Consider the following 25,575-nt stretch of genomic DNA (forward strand, 5'->3'; position numbering starts at 1 on the left):
CTCACCAGGTTTTTACCCATACTTGACTTTGGACAATTGTCTTAACACATGCAATGTCATCAGTGAGATTGTCATCCAGGAATCCTGCAAAGATATGGAATGAGACAGGCAGGTAATGAAGATTAATGGAAATAACGAGGTTGCTTCTGGATGTCACTGTGAAATAGCACAAAAATGATACAGTAAAAAGTACTGTAGTTATGGCAGCTCTTGCTTGTTTCAGGGGCTGTTGCTCTTTAGACATGATGAGTGGACTAAATGTGGATTAGGCAGTCTGCTGGAAAACCTATACTAGGTGCTTTCACTTATTACAGTTAAATTTCAACTACATAGCAATTTAATATTTGCAACAGGAAGCCCTTTTTTCAAAAAGCTTGGTGCCTGGGGGCATCTTCCTGCTTGCTTCCTGCTTCTCAGACTGTCTTCCCTTTCCCTCAGAATCTGCAAATTCCATTTTCTGTATGTGTCCAGAACAAATCCACACCATAAAGAAACAAGCTCTGAAGTTCACAACAAAAACAAGCTAGGGCATCATCACCTCTGGACACAGAAGGAACCACTTGAATCCAGGAAAAACTTGGGCACCTGCTTGTAAATCACAGGCCAAGCCACATAATTGTCCATTTAAAATCTACAGCCCAAAATTTGGCCCAGATTGACTCTCATTATGATTTATAGCAAAGGGTATCCAAAATCTACTGTTCGTTTGTAGAACTCAAAATGAACAAGCTCCAGCCAGGGTGCAAAATAATGACTAGAGGAAGCAGAGCCAGCTACAAAATGATGACTTGCAAGATCATCCTCCATGGAAAGTAACCAGTGCAACACCAACTTTTTAAAAAGGGGATTCAGGAGTAAGGTTTGGAAATGGTATAGGAGTGATTTATTCAGAACAAAAGGCAAAATTAATAGTGAACAATGTAGTTACAGAAGAAGTTAAGATAGAGAAAGGGACATGACAAGGCTGCCCAATTTCCCCTCTGCTTTTTATTTCAGTCCTGGAGGTCTTGCTGAACATGATTAGAAGGGACCAACAGATTCAGGGTATACAGGTCGGAGTTAAACATTACAAACTTAAAGCCTATGCAGATGACCTAGTATTGACATTACAAGAGCCAATCCCTAGTACTAAAAGAGCTCTGGAAATAATACAAGAATTTGGTCAGGTGGCAGGTTTCAAACTGAACAAATAAAAAACTATGGTTCTAGAGAAGAATCTAACGCCGACCGAGAAGGAAAGGTTTCAGGGAGAAACAGGTTTAACATTGGTGAAAAAAGTTAAATACCTAGGGGTGAATATGACTTCTAAGAATGTTAATTTATTTAAAGATAACTATGAGAAATGCTGGTCAGAAGTGAAAAAAGATCTTGAAATTTGGACAAATTTGAAGCTTTCCTTACTGGGCAGAATTGCGGTTATTAAAATGAATGTATTGCCAAGAATGTTGTTTTTGTTTCAGACGTTACAAATTATTGACAAGATGGACTGTTTCAAGAAGTGGCAAAAAGAAATTTCTAGATTTGTCTGGCAGCGCAAAAAGCCCAGAATAAAATATAAAATTCTTACTGATGCAAAGAATAGAGGGGGGATTGCCCTGCCGGACTTTAAGTTATATTATGAAGCAGCAGCTTTTTGCTGGTTGAAGGAATGGCTACTTCTTGAGAATACAGATATTCTTGACTTGGAAGGGTATGATAATGTTTTCGGATGGCATGCATATTTGTGGTATGGTAAGGATAAAGCGTGGTATGGTAGGGACACGGGTGGCGCTGTGGGTAAAACCTCAGCGCCTAGGACTTGCCGATCGTATGGTCAGCGGTTCGAATCCCCGCGGCGGGGTGCGCTCCCATCGTTCGGTCCCAGCGCCTGCCAACCTAGCAGTTCAAAAGCACCTCCAGGTGCAAGTAGATAAATAGGGACCGCTTACCAGCGGGAAGGTAAACGGCGTTCCGTGTGCTGCGCTGGCTCGCCAGATGCAGCTTGTCACGCTGGCCACGTGACCCGGAAGTGTCTGCGGACAGTGCTGGCTCCTGGGCTATAGAGTGAGATGAGCGCACAACCCTAGAGTCTGGCAAGACTGGCCCATACGGGCAGGGGTACCTTTACCTTTACCTAAGGATAAAGGACATAAGGCGTTTAAAAACCATATTGTCAGGAAAGCATTGTTTAATGTCTGGGTCAGATATAAAACCTTTTTGGAGAACAAAACCCCAAGGTGGCTCTCACCTATGGAAGCAAAGGCCTTGAAAAAAATCTAATATGGGATCGAATTGGCCAAAATACTGGGAATTTTTGGAGCAGGAGGGGGACAAATTGAAATTGCAGAGTTATGAGAAACTTAAAGACAAGGTGCAGGATTGGTTACACTATTTTCAAGTAAGAGAGGCCTATAATTTGGACAGGAAAAATGGCTTCCAGGTGGAAAAATCAAAGTTGGAAACAGAATTGCTAGAACCCAGTGTTAAGATATTGTCGAGAATGTATAATCTGCTGTTGAAATGGAATACTGAGGATGAAACGGTCAAATCTGCTATGATAAAATGGGCACAAGATATTGGTCATAACATTATGTTTGCTGACTGGGAACGGTTGTGGACCTCCGGTATGTAATTTACGGCATGTAATGCCTTAAGAGAAAATATTATGAAAATGATTTACAGGTGGTACATGACCCCAGTCAAGCTTGCAAAAATCTACCACTTGCCCGATAATAAATGTTGGAAATGTAAAGAAACTGAAGGAACATCCTTTCACCTTTGGTGGACGTGCCCAAGGATTAAGGCGTACTGGGAAATGATAAATAATGAACTGAAAAAGGCCTTTCTCCTGGGTATGGTCGGCCAATTGGTGTTAAAGAAGGACAGAACATTTTTTATGTATGCTACAGCAGCAGCAAGAATACTCATCGCAAAGCACTGGAAGACGCAAGATTTACCCACCTTGGAAGAATGGCAGATGCAAGTAATAGAATATATGGAACTGGCAGAAATGACCGGCAGAATCCGAGATCAAGGAGAAGAGCAGGTGGAAGAGGACTGGAAGAAGTTTAAAGTCTATCTACAAAAACATTGTAAAATTTATGAATGCTGAGGGCATTAAAAATGAAATGAAGGGGTTCTAGTGATTAAGATAAATAAGAGTATAAAGGGAGGGATAAAGGATGAAAAGGAATAATGAATGATCTTGCTGAACTAATTTCTAAAGTGGAATACAAGAAAGGAAGGCGGGTGGAAGTAAGGAAAATAAGGTCTTGAAGGTTATTAATTTGAAAGAGAGTTTTTTTATGCTAAATTTTCTTTTTTATGTTTTTCATTTTTTCTGTTTTTTTGTTTGTATTTCTGATGTTTGTTGTTTGTTGTTTTTGTGATTTTTGTTGATTTTTGTTGGTTGTTAACTTTTTGTAAATCCTAATAAAATATTATTATTTAAAAAAAATTAAAAAGGGGATTCAGGGGGACTCCTGGAAATTACAAGCTGGTTAGCATGTCTGTCCCAGAAAAAAATGGTGAAAAGCATTGTCAGGATAAAATAACTAAGCATATAGAAGAACAAACCAGCATGCCTACTGCAAGGGCAAGTTCAGTTTCACAAACCTATTACAGTTCTTGGAGAGTGTCAATAAGAAAGTAGATAAAGGTGATCTGGACTTTCAAGAAGCTTTAAGAGGAATGATAGTAAAGGTAAAGGGACCCCTGACCATTAGGTCCAGTCATGACCAACTCTGGGGTTGTGGCGCTCATCTTGCTTTATTGGCCGAGGGAGCCGGCGTACAGCTTCCGGGTCATATGACCAGCAGAAACCAGAGCAGCGCACAAAAACGCCGTTTACCTTCCCGCTGGAGCGGTACCTATTTATCTACTTGCACTTTGATGTGCTTTCGAACTGCTAGGTTAGCAGGAGCAGAGACCAAGCAATGGGAGCTCACCCCGTCGCAGGGATTCGAACCGCCAACCTTCTGATTGGCAAGTCCTAGGCTCTGTGGCCACCCACAGAGGAATAATAGTAGTCCATAAAATGATGCAAGGCATGGAGAAAGTAGACAGAGAAAAGTTTTTCTTCTTCTCTCATAAGACTGGAACTCATGGCTGGCCAGTGAAGTTCATATACTGTGCAGTAACATGTACAAAAGTGTTTTACACGGAGTAATATGCACAAGGTGGACTTCTTAATTTCCAAATTGCAAAGAGGGAAATGGCAGAAAGTTGCTAGTTCACATAATACAAAGCAAAAACATGTCACTCACGCTGACAGCGCATGTTGCAGACATTACGTGATGCTATGGTCCCATCACTGCAAAAGTATTGATTGTCAATCCTGAACAGCCCATAGTATCGGCGCATGCCCATGGCAATCACTGGGGGGTTAGTGCTAAAACCGCCTCCAGCACTGAGCAGACAAATCCCTGGCAGGGGAAAGAAAATACATACATGGGTATTAGAAAGCTGGTGAAAAAAACATACAGTACCTTTTTAAGAAGAAAATTTGCACAGATTGCACACCAGAAAATGGCGTAGTGCAAACATTGTGGTTAAGAGATTTGAATCATGGTCTTGAATACACTGGATTCCAGGGCTTTGGCCAAGGCCCAAGCCAAATCCAGCCTTTTCAAAGGCATCCTGGCAGTCAAGTCAGGTAAGGCATCCACAGATGACGGCAGGTCAGCTTGGATGGCCCAGATCAATCTGGGGCTGTCAGGTGTCATGATGATGCAGGAAGGGAGAGGCAGATAATGCACAGGAAGGACTATGAAAACCCTAAAGCACCATATGAACAATATTCAAATCGCTAACTTGGTTTTCCATTCCATTCCACCAAACTTCAATTATGTCAACACTTTTTTATTAACTATTTCAGTTTTGACATTCTTTATTTTGATTATAATTTTTGCAGTCTTCATTTTTTTCAGAGCAGAAAACACTACATGTAAACATTTCACAGTATCAGTACCATCAGTACCACTTTGTTTATTATTTCTCATTATTAATTTATTTTAAATTTATATACCATCAAGGTGGTTTATAATAAGATTAATCAAGAATACACAAACAATAGTAAAATATATCCAGCAGTGTTAACAGTTAGTACAAAATGTAACTCAAAGGTTGCCTAAGCAAATTATTGACATCAGTGGCAAGGGAACTAGTCAGTGAGCATGTCAGTTTTCAGCATGTACCATGACTGTGTGCCTTCTCCAAAGAGTGGGGGCCACACTTGGAAAGACCCTGGTTGCCAATAGGATGAGCTTCTTTAGGCAGCAGCACAAGCAAGAAGGCAGCATTTTTATGGGGATGCTAGCATTTCTCTTTTCCCTAAGAGGTCATACAAGAGGGTTTCAGATTGTAAGATTCAAAAGCAAATTTTGAAAATGAGAACACTGGAAAGAGCAGCTGAAAAATATCAGAACACGCCCTGCAAGCCTGCTGCCCTCCAGATGTTGTTGGGCTACAACTCCTATCATCTATGTCAACCATATGTCAGGAGTGCTCTGATGGTGTTTCCTGCTTGGCAGGGGGTTGGACTCGATGGCCCTTGTGGTCTCTTCCAATTCTATGATTCTATGTTCACTGGTAACACAGGATGTGACCAATGGGAGTTGAAATCCAGCAACACCTGGAAGGCACCCTATTGCAAGCATAAATCCATACAAAGAAATTCAATGAAGCTGTGCACTCAGCAAACAAAACTCACAGTCATTCAGGGTGTAGCCTCCGAATCCATCTAGCCCATATCGTCTCAAAATGCCTGCTAGCTCACAGCGCTCAAACAAACGGGCCTCATTTGCCACAGCGAGGAGGCTGAGTATGGAAAGGATCAGAACTTTCATGGCTGGAGAGTGATGTGACAATATGCCCCAAGAACCAGCCTTTTTATTATCTGGGGACTTGGGCTGAAAATGAGGGTGTCTGTTTTTGGAATTCTTATTTCATCAAGATAGATTTATTGTTTGGCAGTCAGCTGAATTTACAGCCAGAACAGGGAAATAAGAGACAAAGCAACAAGTGTGGGTTGAACCACAGTGCAGGAAACTAAACAAAACATTGTTTTGGGAGGGCCAACTTCTGCCAGGGCAAGGGGAATGAATGATGTCATTGCCCTTTGCCTCAGCCTCAGCTGGCTAAGGTCAGCTTGGCGGCCCTGGGTCCCCACAACTTTGGTTGTATTGGGCAGCTTAGCCTCAAAGATGTTCTGAATGAAAGGGTAAAGTACTGGTGCAGTCAGATTCTGTCTGGGGGCTTCTTGTTTGGGGTTCACTGGCCTGATCCAGCAAGCTCTGCTTATCTTCTGTATTTAGCCCAGACATTTCACGTCCTTGGCACTTGGCCTCTGCAACACTCATTAGTAAATGGTGCCTAATGGTGCTCACCGGATCCCTCCCCTCAAATTAGTCAACATTCTGCATCTTCCCACCACAAAAGACAGGCAATCCTCTGTTTAGATCCTGCAGATCCCACCCACAACTATCTCTGCCTTATCATTCTAAAATGCTTGCAAAATGCATGTTTGGGTTTTATAACAAACTCAAATCATTCCCTCCCAAGTGCAAAACTAAAACTTGGGCTGACTGTTAAAATTTGCCATATTGGAATACAGTAGGCAGGAGTTGGGGATGTAAGAAGCCATCATTTTCTTGTCCATCCCATATTCATCCTGGATAGTGCTGTTTCTAGTCTGCTGCAGTTTGCCTCCTGCAAAGAACATTGTTTGTCTCACAGCCCACTAATTCCAAACATATTATGTCATTAAATATTCCAAACATATTATGTCATTACATCATGCTACACCTTTCATTTCAATGGAAGGAAACATCAGGAACACGTGGGGGGCACTGTATCATAAAAATACAGTGAACATCTATCATATTCGCCTACCAAATTCCTGTTCCAGGTTGAGAAAGAACACATAAGCTGATGTAATTTTGGGTACTGTTTCCAAATTCATCAGTCTTCTCAGCCATTCCTAAAGGAGATGATGCCATGTAATCAGGCTTTTATACCCTAATTAAACTCATGGGCAGGAGGAGGAGAGAAAGAGATACACACAGGTTGCCTATGCATCCCCATGCCCTTTCTGCCAGAACAATGCCCCTTCTGGGTAGTCCTGATCCAACCTGGGCTGATCCAGGATGGCACCAACCTGATCCAGCTAAATTCTGGGTCGACTTAAATTGCATGGCCAACATCCCATGGCCAAGACCCTATCAAAGTAAAACCAACCTTCAAATGAGACAGAGCCCTCATGTCCCAAGGAAGAAGGTGGGGAGGATGCTTTGCCAGAGGTTGGATGGTGTTAGACCTTCCCTGTCCTTTCTTGGGTCCCATAGTAGAGTTGAGTTGGCATTCATCTGTCTCAAGAAACAATGGAGGAGTGTACCTTTGAGGGTGAAGGCAAACAATAATAAACTAGGCCTAAGAGAACAACATAAAGGTAAAGGGACCCCTGACCATAGGTCCAGTCGTGACCGACTCTGGGGTTACGGTGCTCAGCTCGCTTTATTAGCTGAGGGAGCTGGTGTACAGCTTCCGGGTCAGCATGACTAAGCCGCTTCTGGCACGGAAACGCTGTTTACCTTCCCACCGGTACTTGCACTTTGACATGTTTTCGAACTTGCCCAAGCAAAGCAGCAACCATGCCTCAATACAACTAAGCACTGGACACCCGTGTAGGTAAAATGCCCTGGTCAAATACCATTCCTCAACCACAACCACCAAAGCAAGCTCCAACAAGTTGTGAGGATATCTCCTAAGTAAAGATCTGAAACAAATCCCAAACAAACATAAGGGGATTATCCAAAAGGTCAGGAAAATTGCTAAGGAAGCCTGATGAAGAGGATACTAGACAGGTGGGGGGGGGGGAGACCATATATTATGATTGGCTATGAATCTACAAGCACATTTTGTTCAGCAAAATTAAAACCATGCAATGCGAGAGGTCTGAATCTTCCAGTGAAACAAAAGGAATGGTTGAAATATAGAAATAGCACTGAACAATTGCAAAGGAGCAACTGTTAAATTCACAATGCTATCATTAAAATTATGCCAGTAGTTCATTTTCCCATAAAGTCACAAAACAAACTCTGAGAAGTCCTCATAACGAAGAGTGATTAATTGTGAAGAATTATATGTGACTTATAGGGACACTTTGAAACCATCAGCAATAATGCAATAATTCAATGTGAGCTGTGTGAACCAACCACAAGATTCAGTTCAGACCCTGAATCAGCCCTTTAGAAAGCAGCATCCAAGACACTTGTACACTGCCTGGTTCACTTCATTCACTACTGTGACATTTTAACATAACTATAACTTTCCCCCCTTGATAGTAGTGGATGAAATTTGCAGGCAGAATAAGCCTCCATTGCAAATTACAAGCTAATAGATTCAGAGACTTCTGCACAGGACACCCTTAAAGTTTATTGTATTTTTTTTTCTTAAGGGAACCTTTGGAAGGGTATCCTTCCAAATATCAGAATGATAGCTAAAGTGGTTTTCCTGCTAGGGTGGCCTTTACAGTTTTCAGGTTCACTTCATTTCCCCACCTCCATTATTTGGAAATTTAAAAATGTCTATAACAACTTTATGCTTTTGAATTATGGTGCTGGAGGAGACTCTTGAGAGTCCCATGGACTGCAAGAAGATCAAACCTCTCCATTCTGAAGGAAATCAGCCCTGAGTGCTCACTGGAAGGACAGATCGTGAAGCTGAGGCTCCAGTACTTTGGCCACCTCATGAGAAGAGAAGACTCCCTGGAAAAGACCAGGGTTGGGAAAGATGGAGGGTACAAGGAGAAGGGGGCGACAGAGGACGAGATGGTTGGATAGTGTTTTTGAGGTTACCAGCATGAGTTTGATCAAACTGCGGGAGGCAGTGGAGGACAGAGGTGCCTGGCGTTCTCTGGTCCATGGGGTCACGAAGAGTCGGACACGACTAAACGACTAAACAACAACGATAACAACTTTTCCCTTTTGACAGAAGTAGATGAAATATGCTCCTCCAGAATAGGTAAAGCTTTGTCAAATTACACTTTCTAGGTGAAATCAGGTTCAGCTGCTGCTATTTACATTTCAAAAATAATGCATGTTAAATGTTGGTAGAACAATCCTATGGTGGGCAGAAAGAGGAATCGGTGGCATAAACAGGCCTGCATCAGCCAGGGAGGACTTGGGTACGCCAACTTTCAGGCTTACATATATTCCCACCCTTGGATCCTACAGGTACAAAGCCTCTCTCATCGCACTCTGAACATGCTTTTCATCCCACCCAGCGAAGTGCCAACAGATAAGGACAGATGGATATGGAAACTTCTGCTCTAGGACTGATGTATTTTGTATGTTTGGGGCATGTTGCGGGGAACATCTCCCAACACACCTCTTCCCCATGGATGACAGAGGAAGAAGTCCTACAGACGTTTCCACAACCACAATGATGGATGTGGGGGTGGGTGTCCTCTGGTGGGCCTCCCTCTCCACTGCAGCAGATGAATCTATGGCCCTTTAGCTGTTGTTAGACTACAACTCCCATTGCCGTCTGCAAGCATTGTAAAAGGTTACGGAGTGTGGGAGTTGTAATCCAACAATTACTCCCCATGGTTTAGCCCTCAGGGAGGAAAGTCTGCAATGCCCTATGGCCTTAGGACACATTTGCAGCAGGGAACTTCCCAGAATCACCGTGTAGTAAGAGTGCTCTGAGTTAAAAGATGCACATGGCAAAATATGAATGGGTTCTTTCTTTGATGCAACAGCAATAAGTCAGTCTCTAATAGCCTGAACAGTCTGTATGCAGAAGAGCTGATATTTCCTGATTTATTCGATTCTCAGAACGAAGGAAGGCCAAGCAAGCTCATTGTGTAGAGAGCCACATCATGAAGGTTCCTGTCCTTTGCCTGCTTACAATGCTGGAGTGGTTATAAAATTTCTAGTCTCTCCCCAATGGCAATTTGGGCCCTCCTCCAAAGAGAGCTACTCTAAAGAAAGCACAAACAAAAATTACTCAATTTCACATGAATAAGGAAAATGAGGCGGCGGCTAAGAAACAGCAGGAGCCAGATACTATTATTGACCTTATAGGGCCTCTCAGCAGCTATGGTGAAGAGCAGAACAATCAGAAAGAGGTTTTGGGCCCAGCCAGCTCAACTCCTGAGTCATCTCTTGCATTGAGCACAAGTAACTCAAGGACTAATCCAGGCTAAACAAGTGGAGGAACTAATGTTAAAGCAAATTTCATCAGGAGCAAGTATAAAAGAGTCCTACTTCCAACTTTCTGAAACAAATGAGGAGGGATTATCAGTCACTGGGTGGCTTGTACTACTAACATTGAACATTGAACACATAAAATCATTTTTGGCTGACTATAATAAAATTCTTACCATCTTGATAGGTACTTGTAGCAATGCAAAAAACCAACAGGCTACTATTCTAAGCACCTATGCACCAACACTGGATGCCGATGAAGACATTAAATAATTTTTTTACTCTCAGTTGGATACCATCCTATCAGAGACACCTGAGGATAAAATTACCCTCCTGGGTGATTTTAATGCAAGAGTTGAATGAGATTTCGATTGTGACCTGCAACTATTGGGAAAGAAGGAACTGGCAACAGCAACCAGAACAGAATCTTACTTTTTACTATATGTGCAGTGCACAACTTTGTTATTACCAACACACACTTTCAACAAAAAAAATTAAAACATCATGGAGGGATCCTCGGTCAAACCACTGGCACCTCTTAGACTATGTCTGAGCAGAAGATAGCTGTGATGTACTCCTTACATTAATATGCTCCACGATGGCTATCAAGATTATACCTCAACACAGGCTTCAAGGCACAAAATGAACACTCAATATCCTATTAAGTGGGGACTGCTACCAAATGACTCTTAAGTTCCCTGATAACATCAAGGAACACTGGACCAAGCTAAAAACATCCATTATTACAGCCTGTGAACAAACTATTGGATATCAAACCAAGAAACACCAGGACTAGTTTTATGAGAAAGACAGTGAGATTGAATGCATCATTGACAAGAAAAGAAAGGCCTTTCAGATATCACAGATTGAAATAATAATAATAATGATGATGATGATGATTTATTTATAGACCGCCCATCTGGTTAGGTTTCCCCAGCCACTCTGTGTGGCTTCCAACAAAAGATTAAAATAAAATAATAACTGCACCACTAAGGAAAAAACCTATGCTGAGGTTCAAAGAAGAACCAGAGAACAAAAGAACACCTAGTGGATAAAAAAAGCTCAAGAGACCAGCACTCAGGATGCACAGAGTTTCTTTAAAGCTACAAGAATCATCTATGGGCCAATAAATCATGGCATATGCCCCCTACGCTCAACAGATGGTAGGTAAAGGTAAAGGTAAAGGTACCCCTGCCCGTACGGGCCAGTCTTGACAGACTCTGGGGTTGTGCGCCCATCTCACTTAAGAGGCCAGGGGCCAGCGCTGTCCGGAAACACTTCCGGGTCACATGGCCAGCGTGACATCGCTGCTCTGGCGAGCCAGAGCCGCACACGGAAACGCCGTTTACCTTCCCGCTGGTAAGCGGTCCCTATTTATCTACTTGCACCCGGAGGTGCTTTCGAACTGCTAGGTTGGCAGGCGCTGGGACCGAGCAGCGGGAGCGCACCCCACCGCAGGGATTCGAACCGCCGACCTTTCGATCGGCAAGTCCTAGGCGCTGAGGCTTTAACCCACAGCGCCACCTGCGTCCCTCAACAGATGGTACCACACTTCTAAAAGATAAAAAAGCTATTGCATTGCGCTGGAAGAAACATTACCAGCATCTCCTTAAGTGCAACTCCCCAGTAGCTGCTGAGATCGTCTCACAAATCCCGCAAAATCAAATTAGAGATGAGCTTGCAGTGTCTCCAAATCTTGGAGAGTTGGGTACAGCTATTAACCAAATGAAAAACAACAAAGCCAGTGAACCTGATGGGATACCTGTTGAAGTCTTCAAAGTGGGTGGAATTGAACTTACACAACAACTTCACAAGCTCATCGAAAACATATGGGAGATTGAGGAGATCCCAGCAGACTTTAGGGATGCCAAAATTATCATGATCATGAAAAAGGTGACAAAACGGATTGCAGAAACTATTGAGGCATCTCTTTATTAGCTGCGGCTGGCAAAATTCTTGCAAGGATCTTAGCAAACTGTCTCTTAACAATATCCGAGGTGACGAGCACCGGCTGTGCCAGCCACTGGCAACACCCAGAAGCAGAGAAGGGGGGCATGGATGCTGCAGCCACAGCAGCGGCAGAGGGAACCAGCAGCGGGGAGAAACAGCAACATCCTTTGCCTGCGCGGCATGGCCTTCCCTCGCTCAGTGACGGCCGCAGCAGGACATCTGGAAGTGGAGAAGCACTGTTCTGCAGCGGCAGGCGCCAAGCGAGGGAAGGCCGTGCCACAGCAGCAACCACCCCCTTCTTCAGTGACACCTGCAGCCTTGCAATGGCAAACACCTTGCAATGGCAAACAGCTCGCCTCCAGAAGTGACTGCCATGGCATCCCCTCACAGGGCACAAGACGGCGTGGGCAGGATGCTGGTGTTCATCGCTGCAGTAAGAGTTCTTCAGTGAGGAGAATACACTCAAGTGGAGGGCGCTGCTTGTGCTCTGAAGAAGGTGAGGAAGGGGCGCTGGATGTTTGTGGGGAAGAGATCCAGAAAGGTTGGCCTGGGGGGGGGGCGGGGAGAGAAGCCGACTGGCTCCTCAGAGAGATAACTTTTGCCTTCCTTTCCTCCCCCCCCCCCACTTGAACTTCACACACCCCGCACGCTTGTCCCTCCAATGGCAATGGGTAGATCACTGCCAGTTTTTTATACTGGGTAGTAGATTGCAGCCAAGAAGATCAAACCTCTCCATTCTTCAGGAAATCAGCCCAGAGTGCTCACTGGAAGGACAGATTGTGAAGCTGAGGCTCCAAGACTTTGGCCACCTCATGAGAAGAGAAGACTCCCTGGAAAAGACCCTGATGTTGGGAAAGATTGAGGGCACAAGGAGGACAACAGAGGACGAGATGGTTGGATAGTGTTCTTGAAGATACCAGTATGAGTTTGATCAAGCTGCGGGAGGCAGTGGAAGACAGGAGTGCCTGGCGTGCTCTGGTCCATGGGGTCACAAAGAGTCGGACACGACTAAACGACTAAACAACAACAACAACAGATTGCACCCTGGTCTATTGCTTTCATTTTATGGATCAATGGTCTCGCTAGATAGTAAAATTCATGTCAAATTGCTGTTGTTGTTTTTAAAAGTCTGGAATGGATTGATCCATTTTGCATGACTTTCTATGGGAAAGCACGCCTTGGTTTTGGAATGCTTTGGTTTTGGAACGGACTTCCTGAACAGATTAAGTTGGAGAACCAAGGTACCACTGATTGAAACAGATGGAAAGCTCTTTAATTTGAGTAGGCTGAAAGCAAAGAATATCTTCCATAACCTTCATTATAGAGCTTCAGTATGCTGATGACAATGTAGTCATCAGCATACTGATGACTCAGAGGATGACTTCTAAACTATCCTAAATATCTTTGCAGAAGCTTACGGAAAGCTTGGGCTATCACTCAACATCCAAAAAACCAAAGTGCTGCATCAACAAGCACAAAACAACCCCCCTGAAGCACCACAAATCAATCACTTCTCCTACCTAGGCAGTTATCTTTCCACAAGGGTCAACATGAGTGCGACTTTCTCCTGATTGAAGTGCAGAGTGTTTGGGGACCAGGACATTCGCAGGGAAACCAAAATGCTTGTTTACAAAGCTATTGTACTACCAACCTTACTATATGCTTGTGAAACATGGACCACTTATAAACGCCATCTCCAACTCCTCGAAAGATTCCATCAACGGTGTCTCTGAAAAATTTTACACATCACTTGAGAAGACAGGCGAACCAATGCCAGTGTACTGGAAGAAACAAAGATCAGCAGTGTTGAAGCAATGATTCTTCAACATCAACTTGGTTGGACTGGTCATGGATGCCTGATTATCATCTTCCAAAAGAACTACTCTATTCCAAATTTTAAAATGGAAAGCGTAATGCTGGTGGTCAAAAAAAGAGGTTTAAAAACCCTCTCAAGGCAAATCTTTAAAAATCTTTAAACACCAACATTTGGGAAACACTGGTCTGCGAGTGATCTAGCTGGAGAACAGCCTTTACCAAAGGTGTTATGGGCTTTGAATACACTGGAGCTCAGGACGAAAGGAAGAAATGTTCTAAGAGAAAGGTGCGTTTGGCAAACTCCCGTCTGATCAACTCCCGTCCAGAAAACTAGGTCCCCACTGTGGAAGGACGTGTGGATCCAGAATTATTTGACCTGGAGGTGATCTTGTGTGTACTTTAGATCTTGTGTCTATTTTAGAGTCTGATTCCAAACCATATAGCATATAAACACCCCACAAAATCTCTTATTCCAGACAGTGAAAACTGAGCTGGAAAAAGAACATGACATAACAAACATTGTGTGGTATGCACAAATGATTCCAGTTATCAAGAAAAACATGGAAATACGTATTTGTGTCACCAAAGCTTTTAAGCATCCACACAGTTAGTTTTGTTACATTTATTTACACCTGCAAAGTGGGGTCTGGAACAGACACCCTTGGATGTGTCAGCTCCATTCACAGTAGCCAAACACTGGAAGGATATGAAGGGAGGGACAGTCGATCACTGGCATCACAAAGTTTCATTTGTTGCCTTCCTTAGTTGAAGGGTTGACCTAAAGGAACCTCAGCAAAGTATGAGTCCAAGGACAAGGCAAAAGAAAGAACCAATAATATGGTGAGGAAGAGAAGGGTCTAGACTGGAGGTATGCTGGCCAGAAGCCAGAGCAGCTGGTGGAAGCGATTCTAACTAGGCAATGAGAGAAAAAGGAGGGCTTTGCCGAAACAATGAGTGGCAGAGGCTAAAGAAAGGGGGAGAACAAGGGGAGAAAAAGGGAGCAGAACATATTCTGGAATTCTCTGCAGTTGGCAAGGCTAACATGGCACATCACCGGGTGTCCCATAAAGCTAGGGAGTTTAGTTTAGTGGATTCCATCTAGGAGAGGAAGAGGAAAGAAAGATGCATGGCTGCAACTGCATACAGCCCCTACCTCGGTGCTTGCCTAGCCCTGCCCTGTTTGCTGTCATTTGAAGACATGCAGAACTATCCCAGAGTCTTGGGTCATCAGAGCCATTGTTTGTGCCCATTGGGCTGATTCTCTCCCCAGCAGATTTGGCTGCCTCCATGAGGCAACAACAAAACCTTGGCTGAACAATCCTTGTTCCGGGATTCTTCCTCTTAACCCAAGAGTGCCCAAAGCTGCTATCCCCAAGGCTTAAGGTCCCTCTGTTCAGACATGCAAGCACTACATGCCAGGCCTTCTCTCCCCACCGCTTCTCCTTTCTGTAGAACCATTCTGCCCTTAAGCTCTCTCCCTTCTTCCCTCTCAAGAGAATTTCTTTCCATCCTTCAATCGGGGAATTATCAATCCATAGTTAATGTCTCAAAGAGAAATTCAGCAGACAAAGCAGGGATGAGGAACCTGTAGTGCCCTCCAGATGTGGTTGGACTCTGACTCCCATCAGCCCCAGTGATTCTGCATTCAGGTTGCAGTCCACCAATATCCAGAGGTCCTCAGGTTTCCCGTCCCTGCCTTAAAGGTCTCCATGGTTTGCAGGTTCCCCATCCTCAGGCTCAAGCCTCTCTAGAAGCTCTGTCCTCTGATCCTCCCATTGCCCACTCTCCATCTATTAATTGTAGTTAAAAGATGAGGATTGTTACACCTGATGGCTCCTGGGTTTAGTATTTTACCAAAAACAAGTATTGTACAAGAGAGGTAAGAAGTTGTACACATTACATCACAATCTGTCATGGGGAAAACTGCTGCACTTTGTACCCATGAAAGAGGCTAGCATAAGACATTGCACTTTCTCAGGCAAAGTACATGCACCCAAGACTGAAAATTCCAGATCTACCCACTTTGGAAGAATGGCAGATGAAGGTGGTGGACTATATGGAATTGGCGGAAATGACCAGCAGGATTCGAGACCAGGGAGAAGAGTCAGTGGAGGAAGATTGGAAGAAATTTAAAGACTATTTACAGAGATATTGTAAAATTAAGGAATTTTAGAATAATGTTGGATTGGAACTAAGTGGTTTCTAGCTGTGATGGGTTAAAGGAATATGAAAAAATGGGTTTATATAAGTAAAAATCTAAGATTATAATAATTTAAGAATAAGATCTGGCTAGTAAAAAGAGGGAAAGAAATTGTTGAATTAATAATTTGATTTGGAATACAAAAAAGGGTGGTACGAGGAGGTCCGAGAAACAAGTAAATGAAAAATAAGGAGATGAAAAGATTGATTATTTTTAACAAGTTTTGTTGGATATTTTTTATTTTTTCTGTTTTCTTTTTTTATTTCTTGTAATGTAAAATTCTTAATAAAAATTATTATTAAAAAAGACTGAAAATTCCAAATTCATCTCCCCTACAACTAAACAACAACAACCACCCCAGTTTATAAAGTGCCACCATTTGCTGCTGTTGCATGACACACCAGATCATCTCCCTGAGCCAACTGCCTCACTCTGTTTAATCGCAGGGCCAGCCAGGATGTGTCAATATGGACAGAAATCCTCATTCTATGTAACACAGTGGTCTTTGAGGAGGTTTTCCTTTGATTTCATTTCTTCAGCAGCTGGGAATGAAACCTGAGCTGGAAACCCAGGACAAGGGGAAGTGTGGTTTCTTACCCTTTTCCTCCACTGAAAATCAGCTCTCTCAACTGCTTTGACTCCCTCCAAGGAAATACATATCTCTACTGAGCAAAATAAAAATGGCAAATGTGTTACACATAGGTATGGATGAATCTGTCAGTTTTGCTTTCTCCCTATTTCTGTTTTTTTTTCCAATCTGAAGTTCAGTTCTCCATGTTTCTGTATAGGTTTGTTTGTTTGTTAAAGTCCATGTGGAAATACCTCAGCATTTTAATGCAAAGTTCTCTTAATATAAAATTGTATGCAATTTTGCCTAATGTACACATTTTTGCAAAGCAATATCCCCAATATAATGTATTTTATATATTATGTGCATGAATATATGCATTTTGTAAACACTTTACTCTAGCGTAAATTTTGAAGGGTGGCTGTGTTTCAGTGTGTGTATTGTTTTAGAAAGTAAAACTTTGGTAGGTTCACCTTTAAATGTGAATGGAATTGTTTTTTTCTCTCATCCCTCACTATGCATCAACTCATAAGAAAGCCTTCTGGATTTTGGGATGCTAACTATGAAATGCTCTCCTCATGGACTTCCCAATGCAGATCCAGATGCTGCTGACTTTGATGGCTAAAAACATATGCCTTGACCAAAGCTTTTGGCTAACTGGAGATGGGAGTTGAGTGCCCTGCCCTCACTGATGTGATGATTTTTTGTCAATTTGCTGTATTTTGATGTTTTTCTGATTGATTTTAATGTCATTTTGGTTTGGCAATATTATATTGTCTATGCTGTTTTATTGTAACATGCATCAGTCTGTAGTCAATGTAGCTTGTGGGATCAAATCAACCCCGGGGTAATGGCACCTGAAAGGAACTTGAGCAGCAGCTCCAGCCAATTAGGACATGGCTTGAGTGGAGATCCCCACCCTATATGCTGGCACACTCTTGGGAGTGAGATTATTTTGTGCAGAACAGTCAGGGCATATAGTGCCCTTCATCTTTGCACAACCTTGCCTTTTCTTGCGGGACAAGCTCCACCTGTCAACATACAGCATACCTGTTAAAGAGGCGAGGACCTGTGTCATAAACAGATGCTGAAGCTATGCAAGAAACTTGGGGGGATTCATACTTGGCCATGCATTTTAATTTGCTGTCCTAATATAGACTTTAGCAGCTTATTCTACTTTAGGCCTTTTATCTCTTTAACAGTTGCACAAGGCCGAGATGTTTGGCAAGTGTTGGGTTTTCAAGCCCCAGCAGCAGTGTGAGTGACATGACAATTAACACTTGCTACAATCTCCCTCTACAAGGTACAAGGTCCAGTAGGACTAATGCTCAATGGGTTGGCCAGTCTTGGGATTGCCTTACATGACAATCACTTGGGGTTGTTTAGCAGAGAAGCACTGATGCATTTGACTGTGTGAGTTTTGACAGAGTGGATGTGTGTTCTAGGACTCAGTGATTGGAACTTGCCATTTCCAGGGGTTAAGGTGACACTAGCATTTAGCCTATTCCATCAAGAGTCTATTGGGCAGCTCCTCCTCTGCCTTGCAGGGTATAAAGGACTGTGTTGTATTTGCATAGCTGCCACTGTCAAGATGGTGACACCCAGCTTGGCTCTTCTCTTCCTTGGCATCATAGCAGCCAAGAATGATGCCATCATCATGGAGAGATGCAAACTGGCAGCCATCCTGAGGGATGAGGGCATGGAAGGCTTTGCGGGCACCAGAATAGAAGAATGTGAGTGTCCCTTGTATTGTTCTGTGTGTGCATGGGTACATGCAGGAATGTAGATTTGTGGGTGAGGAGGGGGCAGAAATTTTGTTGGGTTCACATTATAATGAGAACTCATACTTCACTTGCACTTTCCCCAAACATGTGAACCAAATAGCAGCCAGCCTGAGAAATTCGCACTTCTCCAAATTTTGCATTGCAGTTCTACAACTGACAAATGAGTACAAAATAGCTTATGTTGGGCAAAGTGAGCCTAAAAATGTGTATATACATGAAAATAAATTAGCCAAGGTTGCTTATAAAATGTGCTTATTAGGAGAAATGTGCTCTAAAATGCTGGTGATTCTTCAGGGTTTATTTAAGTGAATGAAGACGTAGAAACCTGGCTTGAGAGCAGTACATGTGAAAAGGATCTAGGAGTCTTGGTTGACCACAAACTTGACATGGGCCAACAGTGTGACGCGGCAGCTAAAAAAGCCAATGCAATTCTGGGCTGCATCAATAGGAGTATAGCATCTAGATCAAGGGAAGTAATAGTGCCACTGTATTCTGCTCTGGTCAGACCTCACCTGGAGTACTGTGTCCAGTTCTGGGCACCACAGTTCAAGAAGGACACTGACAAACTGGAACGTGTCCAGAGGAGGGCAACCAAAATGGTCAAAGGCCTGGAAACGATGCCTTATGAGGAACGGCTTAGGGAGCTGGGCATGTTTAGCCTGGAGAAGAGGAGGTTAAGGGGTGATATGATAGCCATGTTCAAATATATAAAAGGATGTCACATAGAGGAGGGAGAAAGGTTGTTTTCTGCTGCTCCAGAGAAGCGAACACGGAGCAATGGATCCAAACTACAAGAAAGAAGATTCCACCTAAACATTAGGAAGAACTTCCTGACAGTAAGAGCTGTTCGACAGTGGAATTTGCTGCCAAGGAGTGTGGTGGAGTCTCCTTCTTTGGAGGTCTTTAAGCAGAGGCTTGACAACCATATGTCAGGAGTGCTCTGATGGTGCCTTGTGGTCTCTTCCAACTCGATGGCCCTTGTGGTCTCTTCCAATTCTATGATTCTATGAAATGTGGTAAACTGAACTGTAGATTGGAAAAAATGATAAATCAGTAGATTCACCCATCCCTGATCAGTAGCCCCTGCAGTCCAATATTGCCTGGCTGGACCATCCAATCAGCATCCTCTTCTCACAGTGGCCAACCTGATGCCTGTGGGAAACCTGAAAGCAGGACCCAAGCGCAAGAACACCACTCTCCCCTCCTGTGGTTTCCAGCATTCAGGAGCATCGCTGCCTAGGACTGTGATGTGAAGCCACAAGGCCTAGCCGCCCTTGGGATCTCTTTCCGCCTTCACACATTCGTCTATTCCTCTTTTAAAGCCATGTCAGCTGGTGGCCATCATGCTTCCTGGGGGAGCGAGTTCAAAATTATAGCTATGTGCTGTGTGAAGTACTTTTTTTAAAAAAAAAAATCTGTCCTGAATCTTCCAACATTCAGCTTCACTGGATGACCACAACTTCTAGTGTTGGGGGAGACGGGATCTTTCTCTATCCACTTTCTTTGTGTCATGCAGATTTTAACTACATTTGACATGGTTCTCCCCTCTCCATGATATGCTCACAACCACCCTGTGAGGTAGGTTAAGCTGAGAGACTGTGGCTAGCCTAAAGTCACCCAGTGATGATTGTGGATGAGTGATGATTTGAACTCTTGTCACCCAACTCAAGAACTATATGCCAATTTCATATCATGAGTAAGAATTTCATCTATTTCTATACAGTGTTTACTTCCCTTTAGGCTACCCAAAATTATTATCCAGGGGCAGCTGCCTAATCCCCTCCATTACCCTTCCTTAACATTTGTAATATTTGTCAATTGATTTTCAAAACAGCAGCCTTTTAAATAACTCATCAATCTGTAAGAGCCTATCTTAAATGTTACGTCTGGGACCCGCTCCAGTTCTGTACAATGAGTAATCCAAAGTTGAGATGTTTTACCTGCCTCAGGTGAACTTAAATCTGTTTGCTCCTGCCTCTAGGGATTTGTTTGGTGTCTCACACAAGTGGCTTCAACACATCAGCCCTTAACGTGGGGCCAACGGCCAGCAATTATGGGATCTTCTTACTCAGTGGAAGGTGGTGGTGCAGAGATGCCAAGACCCTGGACACGCGCAACCATTGTAACTTGAGTTGTGGTGGTAAGAAGTTATATCCTTACAACCTCAATCCACTTTTTGTGGGCTTGTGGCTTCTGGATGGAAATATAGCCAGTGCTGGAGATTGGTGAGGGAGCAGAGCTGCCCCAGACTTGTCAAGGGGCCCACTAGTGAAGTTCCCATATTGACTCTCACTTGTTGATGGGCCCAATGCCAAGGAAGAAGAGCTCCAGAGATCCTTTGCAATGGTGCAGGAAATCCTGGAGCACCCCGTCAACCTTGCCCATGCATAGCAGCTCACATACAATGTCCATGCCTCTGAAAAGATTGAGTAAGTTCTTGGCTTCCTAGCCCTGTAAGTAATCAGGGTGTAATAAGGATAAAGTGGGACAGCTTTTGCTAACCTGTAGTCCTCCGGAAGTTTTGGATGACAGCTCTATCAGCCTGGCTAGATAGGAGATGTCTTCCAAAACATCTTGAGGACAACGGGTTGGCAAAGACTGGAGCAGGGGATATCAAGATTCACACGGGCTGAACTTTTGTTCCCCAATCAGCAGAAAGTAATCGGACAAAAAGTACTATCTTCGTACTCCTCTCAGCTCCTCAACATAGCCAAAGATCAGGGGTGATGGGAGTGATTTATGGCTCAAAACATTTGGAGGACACCACATTGGCTCCCCTTGATCAAATGCACTTTGAACTCAGGATGACATAAATTGGGAGAAGGAAAGCTCATCTCCCCACTGAAAACACTTAGAATAATATTTTTTAAATAATAATTTTATCATGTATACCCTGCTATTTGGGCGTTAGATCAACTTTCTGACCAATTGTTATTCAACAGTCTATCACAACTTTTCTACGATAGTCCCTTCTGCTTGCTGCAACCTAAACATGAGGGTACTTCTCTCATTAGTTAACTCACACCATATATTTAATGATAATTACTTTTCAGCTCATTCTCCGACTCTTCCCCCTCCCCCGACTCTCATCTTTCCTTCAGCTCTCCAGGATGACAACATTACAGATGACATTGACTGTGCAAAGAGGGTCGTGCAAGGAAAGAAGGGCTTCAAAGCATGGTAAACAGATAGCCTTTATCTAGGTCAGCTGCAGGATAGACCTATGTGACTTCAAATTCTGCTAGATACCCATCTTTTTCCATAGGTGCCTGGAGATCTTGTCTAGGCTTAGGAGCCAATCCTTATTTATGGTTGTCACCAACCCTGTTCTTTCCCCCACGTCCTCAGACACATACAAGGAAGATGTATATGCCTATCCTCTGAGCTGGGAACTTTGGCAAAAGGTGGGACATTGCTTCTGACTGTAGACACCAAGGTTGTCTGCACCAAGTCGATAACCAGTGTGGTGTAGTGACTAAAGTGCCGGACCTGGGATTTTGTGGGGATTAAATAAGGAGGGGGAGAACCATGAGCTCCTTGGAGAAAAAGTGGCTAATAAACATATTTTACTCAGAATATTACTCAGAGTAACATATTTACTCAGAATAAATCCATTGAAATTAATGCGGAAATCATAACACAAGGAAATAATGCATTGGAGATCACCTACAATGGAAGAGAATCTGTGCCTGATCTTAGCTAAGAACATAAAGGATAGCTGAGCCAGAGATGTCATCCAACTCTGTAAATGAGTGCCACCAATGCTGTTCCCACAGTGTGGCAAATCAGGACAAATGTCCCAAGTCCCATGCTTTGGGGGGGGGGAGCTTTATGCAGAGCTGCCAAGGTGGGGGACTGCTGCTCCTACTCCTCTCGCCCTAGATTTAAAAACATTTTGCTGCTGCTAACGCAGCCTGTTCTTCCTCAGAGTGCTGCATTCTGGGCAAGGTGGCTGTGCTGCTGCCACCTTGCCATGGGGGCTAGACATTTTTGTTTTAAAAAAGTCAAAAGTTTGGTTTTATTCTTGAAAAGATTTTCCAGCTGCAGCAGCAAAGCATACAGTATAGACACTCACCCAGAATGCAGCATTCCTAGGAAGGAACTGGCTTCCTCAGAGTACATCTACTTGTTACATGTTTTTTACCCTAAAGTACAAAAGGCTTTTGGTTTGCCCACCACTTTCCCTGGAAAAACCTGCTGTTTATTGCTGTATTAGAAGAAAAATCAATCCACAGAAAACCTGACTGGCATTTGTTCCAATTCTGCAGGAAACAACAGCTTTTCCCAGGGGAAAGTGGCAGGCCAAGCTAAAATGTGGATGAGCCCAGCATGGCAGCAAAACTATTTTAATTAGGAAGGAAGGATGGAGAGTGGGGGCAGCAGCAGGAGGTGGCCCTATACAGTGAGTGCCCTGGAGAGCCCCACAGAAAGGCAGGCAAGTGGGCAATTGAGTGTGATTTGCCCTGGGTACCAACCCTACCCAAACAGCAATGGACAAAAATATTCCAACTATAGCATAAACACTTGTTTTATGGCATTCATGCAGGAGCAAGAGCAGCACTTTTGTCTCCCTAATTATGCATCTTTTGAGTTGTTTGACCAAGGGTTTCTCATTACAGGAGAGCTTGGGGAAAATATTGCAAGGGACAAGAAATGAAACAATATGTTGCACACTGTGATCTTGAAAAAATCACCCCTGTGACACTGGTCCCAGCAACAAAACGTCATCCAAAACCTACCACCCCCCCAATGAAGAAGGATCAAATCACCCCTGTGACACTCGTCCCAGCAACAAAACTTCATCCAAAACCTACCACCCCCCCAATGAAGAAGGATCAAATCACCCCTGTGACACTGGTCCCAGCAACAAAACGTCATCCAAAACCTACCACCCCCCCAATGAAGAAGGATCAAATCACCCCTGTGACACTCGTCCCAGCAACAAAACTTCATCCAAAACCTACCACCCCCCCAATGAAGAAGGATCAAATCACCCCTGTGACACTGGTCCCAGCAACAAAATTTCATCCAAAACCTACCACCCCCCCAATGAAGAAGGATCAAATCACCCCTATGACACTCGTCCCAGCAACAAAACTACATCCAAAACCTACCAACACCTCATTGAAAGAAGATCGGCCGAAAACCACTCTCCCAGCAAAGGGTCCCCCAAAACCTACTGTCCCAGTTAAGGAGCCAACAAAAGCCATGATCCCAGTCAAGGCTCCCCCAAAACCTACCATCTTAATCAAGGAGCCTGCACGCTCCACTCTCCCTGAAAATGGTCTCCCAAAATTCACTGCCTCATTGAAGGAAACACCAAACTCCATCATCCCAGCCAATGGACGTCCCAAACTGACTGCGCCAGTCAAGGAATCCTCAATCTCTACTCTCCCAGCTGACGTTCGTCCCACACACATTTTGAACCAGGACGACAAATAGTGGCAAGACTCTGTGCTTTTAAGTTAAAAGCCCCAAACTTCCACATACATGTCATGATACTGCCCCAGTTTTCCAGATTTGGATCCACCCTCACAACTACTTCTTTTTTTAAAAAAAAATGCTAACAACTGAATTTTAATCTTTCAGACTATTTGCTTGTAAATTAATGTTTTCTGCATCAAGAGAATGTTCCCAATAAAATTTACCATCTAATTTCATATGCACATCTACAGACAGCAAACTTACTGTGTTGGACTCAGTTATATTGTGTGGGCCAGTAATATTTAGATTCTCCCGTCAGCCCCACAAAAAGCCTCTTCAGGAGATCTGGAACAGCAAGAAAAATAGTGCTGCAGAGGGAACTGGTGAAGATTTCCACCTGGCCCTCTTCCTCCAGTGGGAAGTCTTCATTTTTCACAGCCATCTTTTTCACAGAGGGGCAAATCCAGATTACACTCAAGGGTGTGAGATGTTCACAATGTAATAGGAAATTTATTGTCGTTTAGTTGTGTCCGACTCTTCGTGACCCATGGCACTCCTGTCTTCCACTGCCTCCTGCAGTTTGGTCAAACTCATGCTGGTAGCTTCGAGAACACTGTCCAACCATGTCATCTTCTGTCGTCCCCTTCTCCTTGTGCCCTCCATCTTTCCCAACATCAGGGTCTTTTCCAGGGAGTCTTCTCTTCTCATGAGGTAGCCAAAGTATTGGAGCCTCATCTTCACAATCTGTCCTTCCAGTGAGCACTCAGGGCTGATTTCCTTCAGAATGGATAGGTTTGAACTACTTGCAGTCCATGGGACTCTCCTCCAGCACCATAATTCAAAAGAATCAATTTTTTGGTGATCAGCCTTCTTTATGGTCCAGCTCTCACTTCCATACATCACTACTGGGAAAACCATAGCTTTAACTATACAGAGCTTTGTTGGCAAGGTGATGTCTCTGCTTTTTAAGATGCTGTCTAGGTTTGTCATTGCTTTTCTCACAAGAAGCAGGCGTCTTTTAATTTTGTGGCTGCTGTCATCCTCTGCAGTGATCATGGAGCCCAAGAAAGTAGTCTCTCACTGCTTCCCCTTCTATTTGCCAGGAGGTGATGGGACCAGTGGCCATGATCTTAAGTTTTTTTGATGTTGAGCTTCAGACCATATTTTGCGCTCTCCTCTTTCACCCTCATTAAAAGGTTCTTTAATTCCTCCTCACTTTCTGCCATCAAGGCTGTGTCATCTGCATATCTGAGGTTGTTGATATTTCTTCTGGCAATCTTAATTCCGGCTTGGGATTCATCCAGTCCAGCCTTTCACATGATGAATTCTGCATATAAGTTAAGTAAGCAGGGAGATAATATACAGCCTTGTCGTACTCCTTTCCCAATTTTGAACCAATCAGTTGTTCCATATCCATTTCTAATTGCAGCTTCTTGTCCCACATAGAGATTTCTCAGGAGACAGATGAGGTGATCAGGCACTCCCACACAGTCAAAGGCTTCTGAGTAGTCAATGAAGCATAAGCAGATGTTTTTCTGGAACTCTCTAGCTTTTTCCATAATCTTATTAAATCACCTTAAATAAATATACATGCAAGTGGTTCATTATAAAACTGTTTATAAATAAGGCAAGGTAACAATCTCTGAA

The 25,575-nt window shown here is 43.5% G+C and overlaps 1 protein-coding gene across 3 annotated transcripts in view; it reads right to left on the reverse strand.

Annotated features, from left to right (window-relative positions):
• Window positions 1–25,575, reverse strand: part of LOC309360591 (methyl-CpG-binding domain protein 1-like) — a 142,988-nt gene that overhangs the window by 9,227 nt on the left and 108,186 nt on the right. For 2 of the 3 annotated variants that reach the window (XM_081895197.1, XM_081895196.1), the window contains exon 21: window positions 6–84. In XM_081895197.1, coding sequence (XP_081751323.1) covers window positions 13–84 — 72 coding nt within the window. In that variant the 3' untranslated portion in view covers window positions 6–12. Of the gene's footprint in view, window positions 1–5; window positions 85–4,244; window positions 4,404–25,575 lie in introns of those variants that run through there. The other variant, XR_014164226.1, reaches the window with a different exon arrangement.

Source organism: Podarcis melisellensis, assembly GCF_964234715.1.
Source record: "Podarcis melisellensis genome assembly, chromosome: 17".
Taxonomy (NCBI): domain Eukaryota; kingdom Metazoa; phylum Chordata; class Lepidosauria; order Squamata; family Lacertidae; genus Podarcis; species Podarcis melisellensis.